The following is a 14,781-nucleotide window of genomic DNA, read 5'->3' as shown; positions in this document are numbered from 1 at the left end:
GTGTATTCCCTTACCACTTCCAGTGCCTCGCTACCTATTGTAAATTGCCATTCTCTTCCGAGACTGTTAAACATTACTTTAGTTTTCTGCAGATTAATCTTTAGTCCTACTCTTCTGCTCGGCCTCTCCAGGTCAGTGAGCATGCATTGCAGTTGGTCCCCTGAGTTACTAAGCAAGGCAATATCATCAGGGAATCGCAAGTTACTAAGGTATGCTTCATTAACTTTTATCCCCAATTCTTCCCAATCCATGTCTCTGGATACCTCCTGTAAAGACGCTGTGAATAGCATTGGAGAGATCGTATCTCCCTGCCTGACGCCTTTCTTTATTGGGATTTTATTGCTTTCTTTATGGAGGAGTACAGTGGCTGTGGAGCCGCTATAGATATCTTTCAGTATTTTTACATACGGCTCGTCTACACCCTGATTCCGCAATGCCTCCATGACTGCTGAGGTTTCGACAGAATCAAACGCTTTCTCGTAATCAATGAAAGCTATATATAAGGGTTGGTTATATTCCGCACATTTCTCTATCACCTGATTGATAGTGTGAATATGGTCTATTGTTGAGTAGCCTTTACGGAATCCTGTCTGGTCCTTGGCTTGACAGAAGTCTAAGGTGTTCCTGATTCTATTTGCAATTACCTTAGTAAATAGTTTGTAGGCAACTGACAGTAAGCTGATCGGTCTATTATTTTTCAAGTCTTTGGCGTACCCTTTCTTATTAGGATTATGTTAGCGTTCTTCCAGGATTCCGGTACGCTCGAGCTCATGAGGCATTGCGTATACAGGGTGGCCATTTTCTCTAGAACAATCTGCCCACCATCCTTCAACAAATCTGCTGTTACCTGATCCTCCCCAGCTGCCTTCCCCCTTTGCATATCTTCCAAGGCTTTCCTTACTTCTTCCGGCGTTACCTGCGGGATTTCGACTTCCTCTAGACTATTTTTCTTCTGTTATCGTCGTCGGTGCCACTGGTACTGTATAAATCTCTATAGAACTCCTCAGCCACTTGAACTATCTCATCCATATTAGTAATGATATCGCCGGTTTTGGCTCTTAACGCATACATCTTGATTGATTGATTGATTGATTGATTGATTGATTGATTGACTGATTGATTGATTGATTGATTGATTGATTGACATCTGATTCTTGCCAATTCCTAATTGTTCTTCTTCACTACTTTTAGGCTTCCTCCGTTCCTGAGAGCATGTTCAATTCTATCCATATTATGCTTCCTTATGTCAGCTGTCTTACGCTTGTTTATTAACTTCGAAAGTTCTGCCAGTTCTATTCTAGCTTTAGGGTTAGGCTTTCATACATTGGCGTTTCTTGATCAGATCTTTCGTCTCCAGCAATAGTTTACTGGTATCCTGTCTAACGGAGTTACCACCGAATTCCATTGCACACTCCTTAATGATGCCCACAAGATTGTCGTTCATTGCTTCAACACTAAGGTCCTCTTCCTGAGTTAAAGCCGAATACCTGTTCTGTAGCTTGATCTGGAATTCCTCTATTTTCCCTCTTACCGCTAACTCATTGATCGGCTTCTTATGTACCAGTTTCTTCCGTTCCCTGCTCAAGTCTAGGAAAATTCGAGTTCTTACCATCCTATGGTCACTGCAGCGCACCTTGCTGAGCACGTCCACATCTTGTATGATGCCAGGGTTAGCGCACAGTATGAAGTCTATTTCATTTCCAGTCTCGCTGTCCGAATGTTCATGTATGGTGAAATATTTATACGACACAATTTGCGCCACGCCGGGCATGTAACCTCTTGGTCGGGTTTATCATTCTTTCTCAACAGCGCAAAGTACGAGACGAGTGCAGGTAAACAGCGCTGAACTTTATCAATTTCTGCGGTAGAAATAGTCTCATGACCAAAGTAATTAAATATAGTGGGTAGTGAAAATGTGCATGTAAATATTTTGTCCACTGTGCATAAAACATAAGCAGCGCTGTTTTATCCGGGACCGACTTTAAAGAAGATTAGGAGTGTATATTCGGCGTGCGTGAAACACCACTAAATCATTCGATACCTATAAGTTGTCGCCAGTGTAGCGACGCGCCTTGTCATGGAGGATGTTTTGATGCCAAGGTTATATCTTCTTTGCCACAAATGTACAGAGGTCAATGCACTTGACTAGAACGCGATCCTGAGGACGAAGGTTACTGCCAGAGCTTGAGGAGACCACCAGTTGGAAAGAAAGCAATGCAAACCGTAAATGTAGTTACGCAAGCTGACATCCAGTCGATCTTGTGCTGCACGTCAGCTTTAGATGTCGACAGCGCACTGCTGAGAACGTGTTTCCGGCGTTCTAAAAAGGTTTGTTGACCTCTATACGTTATCAAAAGCACAGGTCTTTTCATAAAGTATACTTTTCTGTGCCTAGTTTTATAGGATTGGAAGTTAAGCGCAGATAACTGATCGGCCAGCGTAGGCCCGCTCTAGTCGGTGCGCCGTCTCTGGGTACATTGCATGTCATAGGGCCAATCCCGGAAACAGTGTAATGCGTGGTCACGTGTGTCACGTGGCGGGATGTTCGCGTGTTGCCGCATTCAGCGGCAGGTAATCACTTTATTGGAAAAACTCTCTGCAGAATATAAGTAGTTGCATGGCGTTTCTTCAACCGCTTCTGAAAAGCTCAGTTTCGAACATGTGAAACACGTGAGTTGGGTCTGCATAAGTTTTATTTTTCAGTTCTGACCCGCTTTCTTTGGAGCCTCCCAAAGTGAAAACTACTGCATTTGTACTACTTGGTAAAAACAATTTGGATATTTTATGATAGTCTGCGCAATTTCTCTATTGTGTGTTTTGCGTTTAAATCAGTACTTTAGAGGTGGGTTATGAGTTTCTGCTTAATAACTGCTTAAGACAACTTGAACTCGCAAAAAGAGCACTTTGCAGGAGATACAGGATAACGCACACAGTGTAACCGTGCTGTGCTCGTTTCGCTATGATTTACGAGCTCACCGAAGCTTTGTCACTTTGAGATATATTGATGTTTTTATCAGTTATTATGGCATATCTAATGGCGGAATTTAATGAAAAATTAAAAAGAAATGAAGTCACCTGCCACCAACGTCCGTGTCTCTTCTTGTGTCCTCTATTTGGTGCTTTAGTACATCAGTAACACGCACCGACTAGCCCAACAAAAAGTTCTGCTGGAAGATCAAGAAGAAGGAGAAATACACTTAAGGAAGTTTTGAGCCCAACCAAGACGAGGACAAAAGAGAAGCACATGATAACAGTGCCAGTGCTGGTTCCCTTTTCGTGAGTTGTACTTCTGTCCTCGTTCTCGTTTGCTCTGAAAGCTTTTCTCCACGATGAACCAACTAGCCTATATATGGCGACATTCATCCGTTTTGAAAAAATTCTCAGTTGGTTGCGTTACGCACGTCGGATGACTGGTTTTTGTTAGGCTTCACAAAACTTAGAAGGATAACCCTCTGTAAGCAGGTAGACATAAGTATGGGAGAACAGCTTATGTTATTGTATTACTGGCTAGATAATAAAAAAAATGCTCTGTAAAGGTGTTGTTCATTTAGTAGTACACGTGGCTTCGTCAGTAGCGATGGAGTAGCGCCGTCTGTATTTACCCTGTAGTCTGGAAGAATTCGAGGCATCAACATGGAAAGTGCCTATTAGTAGAATTTGGTGGAACCTCTCTGAACAGGAACTGTAGAAGATATGTGTAGCATTATATGGCGGTCGGCGTCTTCCAGTGATTCCTTAGACAAGTCGTATTGTCACGTTGTAGTGACCATGAAGAAACCAGTAGCAAAACTATGAATGACGAAACTAGCGTTGTATTGGGCGAACCTGTGCCCTCAAAACAGGCTGTACTCAAAGCACAACGATAGCGGGGAACGCAGTCGCCGTTCGTCGAAACCTGATCTGCGGGGCAAGTGCGCCGGCTTTCAAACATTAGTCATCGAAGGTTCCAGAATAATCGCTGATGCTCGCGTGTCCTCCAGAAACTACTAGAGTTCGCGTCGCGCATACAAGGAGATTACACAAGGTTACGTGTCAACCGACAGCTGATAGAACCATCGATAACATGCGAGAAACTTCCTTTACATGCAGGCGTGTCCTGTGCTGAGCGACTAGGTTTAACCATTGTCAGTCGATGAGAAACCGTTAACCTGAGAAAATTAAATAAGTACACGTGTCGATATTCGTGATACAAACAACAGAACTCTGGTTCCTGAGACGTGGTACTACAAGAGTAGAACAAACTGCTTCGGAGACGCCAGTAAATAACAAATCTGGAAAGTTGAACCTACATGTGGAATTCAGCACTAGTTGGAATAAAGGACAAATGTGACATGTTTTAAGAAGCAAAATAATTTCAGTTAATCCAATTGATTTCTGATCGATTAATATCACCGGCGACCACACTCAGTGCTCACAGTTTTCATTGTTGCATTTAGCTGGCGCATTACTTCGATCTGACTTCTAGGAAGGTGGTAAAAGGAAGAAACTGACAATGGTGTTCAATTGTGCAACCACGCCCAAACGGACTCGCTTTCCCCAACAGCCTTATCAAGCAAACTAGCGAAAGTATTTTCGTGCACAAGAATATGGCACCCGTCCCCGCAGCAATTACGGTCTCAGCGAGAGCAAACGAAGTAGTTGCGAAAATATCATTGTGATTTTATCAACATCCAGCCAAGATATTGATTTAAGAAAAATTGTAGGTTTACTCAATTCAAGAAAACTGGCAAGTTCATTCGCTTTACTGTTCATGCAGTTTTATCAGTGCCGTCTATTGAAGGGCACATTCATCAAAGTCCGCGCTCCTTTTCTGCGTGAGTATTTTTCCTTCTGTCACCTACAGAGAGTTGGAGCAGGATGTTGGAAATAATAATACTTTCTGTTCAGTAAGGGCATTCATTTAGAGTTTCAATTAAATGAGCGGAGGACAACACTGACAGAAAATGGCGGGTGCTGTACCCGTTTACCTCTGGGTTGAATCGCTCGGAACGTGACCTAGTAGAACGCACATTACTGCTGGTTGTACGGCAATCATTGGACGGTTGCCAGGCAATGGAGCAAAGGGTGGGTACATGAAAAATTGGAATGCACTACATTTCTGCTAATATGGTCGCTGAATGGGAAACTAAACAATAATCCGACAAACTGTCTGGCAAAAGACACAGTGGCGTGCGTGAAACATCTTGTGCGTGCTTCAAAGGGTGCACGGGTACCAAGATGACGCAATAAAGGACACAGGTGACGTTTATGAAGTAGAACCCTTTATTCACACATTAGGAAGCTTATGACTACTTTTGGGAGTACCTTTGCCATCGTGCTTGCTCCGTAGTTTTGTCTTGCAGAGGGTGTCTGCACACCGCGGCAACCGTTGTGGCGCCCGAGGCTGCCCTTCGCCACTCGTAGGCGGGCTGGCCGGTCGGCACGCTCCGCCGAGATGTGCGTCTTGCTGCCCGCGGTCCTTCACCCAGTGGCTGGACCGTACGTGTCGATCGTGGAGAGGTGTCTATAGCTGAAGAAGGGTGAAATTTCTGCAACCAATTGCACACTCCCTATAACTTCTGATGAGCACCAGTTTGACAGATCACACCTCCTGGGCTCCCCAACGCGAGGCTGAACTTAGTTCAGACCGCGAGGCGCACCATCTGAGTATGGGACACGACGTTCCTAAAGTAACGCGCGTGGTTAGTGGCAGGCTCGCTCAATACTTTTTTTCATCTGATCACGAGACACCCGCGTAACGCCATGGGAGCGCTTCATACACAGCGGACTCCGGCGCCGGCGCAAGCACAGCGGAGCAGACGCCGCAGGCTTTCTGTGCATGCGCCCGATTTTGCACGAGGGTCCACTGCCATCATCGGCGTGTGAATATTGTCGGCACAACGTGCAAATCGCCGCCCTATTTATGCACTGTGTTATAAAAAATATTAAACACGAACAATTTGGAAACAACTACAACGTTTTGTTTCATTTCAAGGTTCACCGGCATTTGTAACATCAGCCCAATCCATAATTCAAAAGGTACACGTTAGCCTACATCATCGTTGGAATCCGGCTACAGAGCACTATCCCCGCCCACTTTTATGTAATTACGCGTAAAACGCCTGCGTTGCCGCTTTTGTTTGTTGTTACACTGTACATCATCATGCGCGTCTGCGCAAGACAACACACGCAGTGCTTGGGCATCAACAAACTGCCTGTCTCTTTATTGTGGTTGCTTTTATATCTTGGTGTGCGAGGGTGCCGCGTGCGCAGAAGTGGTTAGGGGAAAGAAGGATGCGCTGCTATCAGCTCGTCTGCTTCCATGGTAGCCAAGTATGATACATCTTCGTTTAGCGTCAACATCCTTCGTTGTTGCGACAATGCGTCATTTGTAATGTGCCTGGGATCGGTCGAATTAGAAGGGTACCTAGCAACCTTACTAACTGTGCTAATTAAAAGGATAATCTTACTAACTAACATGTCAATAAATAATAACGAACTAAGTCAACTAAACTTGCTAAATAATTACCTAGACTCACTACTACGGAACGTAACTAAATAATACCTAACCTAAAGAGCTGACTTCAGTAATTATTTAACTAATACTATCTAAGCTAACTAATGCACTAACTAAACCCTCGAACGAACTAATAAACTAACTTAACGAGCCTAACTTACAACTAAGGTTATTTATTTAATTAATTGAACTCGCTAATAACTTACACAGCAAATCAATAATTACCTTAACTAACCAACCTGTCTAGTCTAATAAGTACCATAGCTAACTCACTAATTAATTAAACTTATTCCATAACTCAGCTAACCTAAACAGTTAAAACTTGCTGTAATCAATATTAATTAACGTAACAAAACTGACTGAATAAACTAATTACATAGTAAATAAGTAGTTAGCTAACTAAACTAAGTAAATAAGTAATCTATCTAAAAAATTAACCGAACTTATGACCTAACTTGCAAAGTAAAACTAATTATTTAAATTAAAATACCAATCAACTAATCGAACTAACAATACTAACTAACAAATTATCTAACTAAACTAAAAAATATTCACTAGCTATACTGATAACTTTCTAGCCATAATACCTAAGGAAATATAATTAGCTCACGAACTAACCAGTAACAAACTTCCTGAATTAGGTAAGGAAGTATAACCAACTTATCTAGCTAACTATAGTCGATGATAACCGGTTATATGTAGGCTGGCCAACCCGACACAATTTGCATAGACGCGCCTGCCAATTAGGCTCGCTACTTGCCCTACGTCGAGCGTTTTGATGTGTTTAAAAGAACCGTTTTCTCCGTATAGATCGGTCCTTGTGTCACTGGTTTCAGGACGAAACCTAAATATCTAAGAGGAATTTGAAGCGTGTTTCTGACATCTCTGCTGAGTCACAACTAACGTTTTAACGTGAAGCAACTAGGTTTTATTGCGCAATGAGCCTAGCCTTTACATTAGCGGAGCAAAGTCATTAAGCTGCGAGCGGAATCCAGAAGGACGGGCTCTCTTTCGGAGAAGTACACGTGCACCGACTTTTATTGCGATAGCAATCAGGTGGTCCCTCCAGGCGCACTTCCGCGGTCGCCGTCGCCGTGATGTTCCGTATAAAGTCGAAGTACGATAACATCGTCGCTGCACGCCGTGTGTTGTGTGTGAAAGTGCGCGAGGGTGAGCCGACAATGGTGGCAAAGAAAGCGGGGAGGAGAAAATGCGCTGTCTTCCATCTCGTGCTAGGCACCGGGGAGGGGGCGGGTGAACGCTCCAGTGGCGGTTGCGTATGGCGCGACCGCGCGGGCCCTATTTGACATCGATATGCCCTAATAACAGAGTGCTGATAGCTTCGTGTGCGCTGTTTTCGCCGCTTTGTTCGCGCTGAAGCAAGAGGCAGCACGAAGGTCAATTCGCTCGCTTCTGTTGTGCCGCTTCCTCACTCCATGGTTTCGACAACGAATGTGCGTGGTCATAGAGTGAGCTGTGTTCAAGTTTGCTTGCGTGCGCGTGACGCGATGCTTGTCAATTTAGTTAGCAAGCGAATGCTTACAAGTTTACACTATAATCGGGGCGTTTGGAATCTACTTCTTTTATAAAACAGACAACTGTCGTAGTCAGCGAACTGAAAAAGGCACGGAACAGCGCCAAAGCCTCGAGCTTCTCAACCCTGATCTTCGTGGATGAGCGGCGCACTCTGCTTCTCCATGTATCGATAACATTCTTCACTACAATACTAACTACAAAACAAATATTTTTACTTGATATTGTTTATATAGCTGTTTACTAATTTGCTATCGCAATCGATATTTCGCCTTTCGGGCGAAACTGCGACTTTTCTCTGGGTGGAGCTTGATTCTAATTCCTAGGTTGTAATCGACGATCGGCAAAGTGCAAATATAGGCATCCAACCGAAACAGTCCGTGCGAGGAAGGCAACTAGGGGGGAGGGGTACTACGTGAATGATGCAACGGTGCTGTGCAACGGTACCACGGTGCAAAGACTGGCTGCATTTGCGACAACAGGCGCAAGTTACAGACTCCGTAGCTTGCGCAATAAGGGTTGTTTAGGAAATGTCCATCTTCTACGGCAACTGTTGCATCGGATAGACCCTGTGGTGTCTTAATGACGGGCTGTGCTTGCATCGTGCACAATTTCAGGCTGTACAAGGGGCTGGGCATCTTCGGGTCATTGAAGAAGATGCGGATACAGATCGAAGTCTCGCCGGGTACTGGGTATATACAAGGCTGAAAAGTGCAGATAGATATCTGTCTTTCGCATAAACGAGTCTCATAACTGTATCGATCTCGAGGAAATAAATTGACTGCTTGAATAAGAAGGTGCGTGGGGCGCTCTCGTGATGGGAAACTGGAAAAGTATGACATGTACTCCAGAATTATGATGTCTTGGTTCAAGAAACCCAGTAGATGTCCAGCGCCCGTCCAGTTCAGTTCATGCAAATGTCTTCGTCTTCCTTAGCGCTGTAACCATGTTTCACAATGCCAGTAACTAGCTTGACCAGCCTTCGGCGTTAGTTCTGCAGCCTTCTTCTCGCGGTAGAATTAGACGTATTTCTGGAGGTTGACAACCAGGCCAAAGTGTTGAAGGTGTTTAAAGAGTTCCCGGAGGTGACGCTCATGCTCTCGTTAATCGGGATTCGCGACGAGGATGTCGTCGACGTAGGCAAATATAGCCGGGAGGTCACAGGTTACCTCGGCAATAAATTTTGGGAACGTTTGAGCTGCATTGCGTAGCTCAAGAGCCATGCATACATACTCAAACAGGCCGAAGGGTATAGTAATGGCCGTCATCGGGTTATCAGCATGCTCATGGGAGATTTAGTGGTAGGCCTTGGCGAGGTCCACTTAACTAAAGATTTTGCATCCTTCGAAGTAGCCTGAGAAATCTTGAATGCGTGGAAGGAGATAGCCATCGTGGACCGTGTGAACGTTAGTCGCCACACACACGCCAGTCACCCTGTTCTTTCTTGGGCATCAGATGAAGTGGGGAGGCCCAACTGCTGGACGAAGGGCGAATACCCAGTGGCAGCACGTGCTTGAATTAACGTTTAGCAATGGCCAGACGCTCAGCGAAAAGGCGGCACGGGTGAGCTGCGACGGGTGAACGACGTGTGACAATGTGGTGGGTTACGCCGTACTTGGGGGGCTGAGTTGAATTGTAGGGCCTCGACACCGCGGGGAAGTCTTGGAGGATTCGAGCGTACGGGCACAGTGGACTGAGCGTGTGGATGCTAGTGAGAGCGACGGCCGACAGAACTCCGGGGATAGAGAGCCACGTCTTTCTGCCAATCTGGCGACGTCGTGCTGTCAATCTGTCGTGCTGACGTCGAGGTCGAAATGGGTCAGGAAGTTGGAGCCGTGGATAGGGTGATTGCCGTCAGCAACGATGACTACCCACCGCAACGTGCGCCGCAGACCCAAGTAGAGAGTGAGGCCATACGTGGCGATAGAGTTCGCCGAGGGCCAGATGAAATACTTGGAGGACGGTAGCACGCTGACCTCGACATTAGTGTCTACAAATGAAACGCAAGCCGGAAATGTGATTCATGACAATGAAACGGTGGCCGGGTTGTAAGGCGAGTTCGGATGCCGCCGTCAGTGATCTCGTAGTGCATTCACTGGCATGGGGTGCGGTGTTGGAAGGTACGATGGTACCAGCAAATAGACGAGCTTCAGGAATGTGCAAGCTCGGGGAAGCGGGAGGGCGGCTGGGGCTTGAGGAAGAGCCGCACTGGTCATGGGAGGACGTCCAAAGGGCGTCGATGAAGACGGCGAGCTGGTCGACCAGGGACTCTAAATGGGCTATGATAGAGGACCCTGGTGTTGAAGACAAAGCGGCCACAAACTTAAAAAAAGAAGACGTATTCGTTCATACTATTTGGAAACCCGATGCAGCATTATTTTACTAACTTAAGTTACAGTGAAACCCGTTAACGGAATCCATGTCGATGGCAACGGCAGCACTAGCCATCTGGTATAGTTGTAAAGTTGATTCTCACAAAAGCGTTTAAATGTAAGGTTACAGGTGCGGTCCCACAGTTTGTCGCCCGCTTTCATGTACACATTCGTGCTCTGAAACAGCTGCTCTCGCAAACGTCACTTGCTTTCGCAGACATGACGGTGATGCTTATTTCCAAAGCAGACCTCCATATGCTGTTTGTGGGGCTGTACGAGCCTTTCTTGCGGTCTTCAGTACGAAACACAAGGAAGAGCAAAATGCAAAGTATGCACACTCGCAGCGCACCATGGTTGCTGTCTCGACCTCCGCTCATCTTTCTTGCATAACTTTTGCGCTTCATTCCAACAGCCTTCGCTGGCGAGTATTTGTTCTGGCTTCTTTGTTTCACCCCCGACTGGCGGCGTGTAATTTTGACGGCACGCTATTTGGGTTATGCGCGCGTCCGCCGTTTTTTAATTTCCTTGTGCATTCTTCCTTGTGTTTCAGAACGCTTTGCTGCACCTCGCCTGCTTTTGGACGCGCTGCTCTTTCTTGTGTTTGTGGCCCCTTCTCTTCAATCCCCTTGATTGGGGACCTCCGCTGCTTTAGAAGCTTCTATGCTTCTTTGATTCACAAGTTTAATGTGAGCCGTCTTTCTGTCTTTCCTTACTTATTATTTGTTTTTGCTACTACTTCACTTTTCATTTTCCTTGCTTCCCCGACGTGTAGCGTGTTGTTCGATTCTATCCGTATTCTTTATTTCCTGGGTTCCGAGGTTCCTCTAGCCATTGCATGTTCTTCTTTATGCTTTACATTCCCCTTTCTCGCGGTAGAACGGCGCGGCGCACACGAGACGGTCGAGGTGGAAAAATAATGGCGACTACAAAAGAAAAGTTGCAACCTTTGCTTCTGCACACAGCAGTCTCTGCTGATTCTCTTGCCTTCTTCACCATGGTCAGTCGAGCGACTTGAATTTCCTTATTTTGCTTTTTTTTTTCTTTTTTGCTTCCTGCGCAACTTTCTCTTCTTTGTGCATTCGGGGATGTTGTTTGGCATTGGTGGATCCATTTCATTAAGCGAGGGCTAGGAGCAGTCAAAGAATGCGTACGGTGCAGCTGTCGAGGCGCACGCGCAAAAGTAATCACCGCACAAAAGCTAGAGAGCCTGAAATTAAGCCGACACACAAGCACAGGGTGGCTCGGGGCAGCTGAAGCGAGCGACGAAGAACAGAGAGAAACACAAGGTTATCGAGACGACATTATTGGAAACGTTCTCTAGCCGGACGTCGTCCGATAGCGCATCGTGGTGGACGTCATGGTGCTCGACTGTGCTTAATGCCACAGGAGAAGTTATATAACGCCAGCCGTGTCCACGCAGGGAATGCTGGGTTCCGGCGGGGATTCATCGGATGCGGGCGTGCGCCCAGTGACGCCGCCAACGCCTGTGCTGGTCGAGGCCCAGATCCGACGGCTGGCCGAGTCGGCGGAGCTCCTCGTACGCTCGCTCCCTCCGCACGCCTTCGTCGACCCCAGACCGCACGGCCGAAGGATGTGTAAGGACCTAGAGGTAGGTGCGCCGGAAATGCCCCGCGACCGCACTCTGTGTATGAGCCGCTCGGTTACCATGACTACAGCCTTTCTCGCTTCCTCATGAGATTCGCCAATGATTTCCACTATTGGCTCAGAAAAGTCGTGCTGCTATATTATGGCTGTACTGTTTTAGATGACAAAAGCAACGCAGTACAGTTCTCATGCCGAAGCCAATACGTCGCGATTGTACCCGTACAGCGATTAAGTCGCCATTGTGGGTCTTCCTAGCCTCATGAGCTGGCGCGTGGTGTATGCTAATGCTGATCGAGTGCTGTCGCCACCAGACGCAGCGCGATTCCCGGTATTCATCAACGAGGACAAACGTATAGACGGTGGACGTTGATGTCGCTACGCCCAGGTTCAGAGTCGATACATGAGAAGGCGGTCTGTCTCACAAGCCGGGGCCAGGGACCGCTGGTCATTGTTCATTACAGGTCGCCTCCCAAATTTCAAGGAACGACCTTTTCACTGGTAAAGACGATATTGTTACACACAGTTTACGTACGTGCTTGTGTGTGTAATGACACACAGGGGACCCGGTGTAACAGGTTACAACATCGCGATAATTTTTACACCCGACCACTAAACTTGCTGATCGATGGTCAAGGGCTATCTCGGATTGAATTGGCTGAGGAATTTAACAACTCTTATACTAGTATCTCATCCGCAAGTGCGTGACGCAATTCATTACGTTGGCGATGATGTTGAATACCCTACGTCTCTAGGCCTTACGGCGCCGCGAGAAGTTGCATGTGTTATCCGGAATTTGGAAACGAAATTTAGCGATGATATTTACGGACTACGAATTATGTAGCTGATATAATTGTTCCAGCTCTTAACAATTTTTGATGTAATTGTTCCAGATATTTTAACAATCTTATAATAACTAGAATTTTCCCAGAAAGAAAATTGAACTAGCACGAATCTGTGTTACCTTTAAAATAGAAGATCGAAACTGTATGAGAAATGGTACTGCATTCTGCCAATTTTGTCGAAGGTTCTTGAAAAAAATTTGCACACTCGGTTTACCAATTTTATTGATAAGCACAAAATACTTACGTCCCCTTCAGCATAGGTTTACGGAAAACAAGTCAACAGATAGCGTTACTGGAACAAAAATACTAGTCTTGAGCAATTTGAAAATGAGTGTTTTGTAACTGGTATTTTCGTTGGCTTTGCGAAGGCCTTTGGCCTGGTAAACTGTGATATCTTGCTTGGCAAAAATCAATTGTTTTGCATTCATGGTCAGACTACCGAACTATTAAGATCTTACCTAACAAATCGAAAACAAATTGTTCATACAGTGAACTTTAATTTTAATGTTAAACCAATTTTTTGTGGGGTGCCTCGAGGGAACGGTTTAGAGCATCTATATTATTCATCTCATACCTCAGCGATATTGTATAGCGTAATTCCAAAGAAACTTTATCGTATGTGCAGAAGATAGCAGCATATATGTTTCCGGAACAAGTTATGTGGAGTTATTATGGCTGTCTAATGAAACGCTACAATCACTTCAGCTTTGGTCGCAGTCCAACAAAAATGAAAGAAACAAATATGGGGTTTCGCGCGCCAGAACCACGACGCCATTATGAGGCACGTCCGGGATATTGCGGACTGCTTGGGGTTCTTCAACGTGCACCTAAATCTGAGTGCTCGGGTGTTTCGCCCCCGTCGAAAAGCCGACGTCGTGGCCGGGGTTCGATCCCGGGATAAAAAATAAAAATAAAATAAATTCGTTCCTCCTAACGAAGCCGCAGAGGTCAACTGTCGTAATACTACGATTGTTGATGGTTTTAAGTGTCTTGGAGTTATATTTCGTCTGATATCTCTTGAGAGAACTATATAAACCATTTGGTAAAAAAAGCTAGCTTGAATCATGGGCACAGTACCTCGTGTCACATATCATCCCACTGCAAGAATAAAAATAGTTTTGAACAATTCACTGTTCTACTCGCCTTTGAATTATTATCAACTTGTATGACAAACAGCTAACGTTCTAATTTGCTACGAATTCAATTGATTAAAAGTATGTTTGTCACATTTACAATGCAGCTCAGCGCTGATCTCTTTCGAAAGTGCCAGATATTTAGCATACATAACTTATGTAAATATCAGCTAAGTGTAAAATTTAAACTAGAGATGCAAACAAACACACATAATTTGGCATGACTGGCACTCTTGGAGCAAAATGAACTGCATTACCCACGAAGACGCGCATGCCGTCTGAATTCTAGCAAACAGTGTCTGCGCTTTATATTGCGCTCGGTTCTTAACAATTACCACGCTAACAACTTTGATATTGACACGCCTACATTGACACGCATAGCTCTTGGTCTTTATTCGGTGACCGCATTTCACTCGCTAAGAAAGGTTAGAGGTTATGACTCAGTGCAAGACGCGCCTTTCTTTATCTATTTCAACACAGCGCACAATAAATGCACAGCGACCGACAGAGTAGACACCGCGAAAGCGCTGATTGCAAGTGGTTTATTGCCACGTAAAGCGCTTGTAAATATACAATTCCACGCATGAGCGTGCGCAGAAGAAAGCAGCAAAGGCAGTAAATTGCGTGAAGCCATTCCTCGTTAGTGGTGAAAGATCTCGTGCGAATCAAAGTAACGTCACTCTCATGATTGTGTTACGCTTGGTATTACACTGACGTAAGAACTAAAGAACGAAAATAAAAGAACGACAAGTGGACGTGCGTTGCGCAGACGCTTAATAGTGTTATAGAACACGCTTACG

The 14,781-nt window shown here is 45.4% G+C and overlaps 1 protein-coding gene across 5 annotated transcripts in view; it reads left to right on the top strand.

The window, feature by feature from the left end:
- nab (NGFI-A-binding protein homolog) overlaps positions 1–14,781 on the top strand; it is a 941,120-nt gene that overhangs the window by 672,424 nt on the left and 253,915 nt on the right. For 4 of the 5 annotated variants that reach the window (XM_072288146.1, XM_072288145.1, XM_072288147.1 and 1 more), the window contains one exon: positions 11,822–12,010. The exons of the other annotated variant lie outside the window; for it this stretch is intronic. In XM_072288146.1, coding sequence (XP_072144247.1) covers positions 11,822–12,010 — 189 coding nt within the window. The remainder of the gene's footprint in view (positions 1–11,821; positions 12,011–14,781) is intronic. 5 annotated transcript variants of the gene reach the window in all.

Source organism: Dermacentor andersoni, chromosome 5 (assembly GCF_023375885.2).
Source record: "Dermacentor andersoni chromosome 5, qqDerAnde1_hic_scaffold, whole genome shotgun sequence".
Lineage (NCBI taxonomy): Eukaryota > Metazoa > Arthropoda > Arachnida > Ixodida > Ixodidae > Dermacentor > Dermacentor andersoni.
Note: the sequence above shows the minus strand (reverse complement) of the source record. Positions and strands in the feature narration are given on the sequence as shown.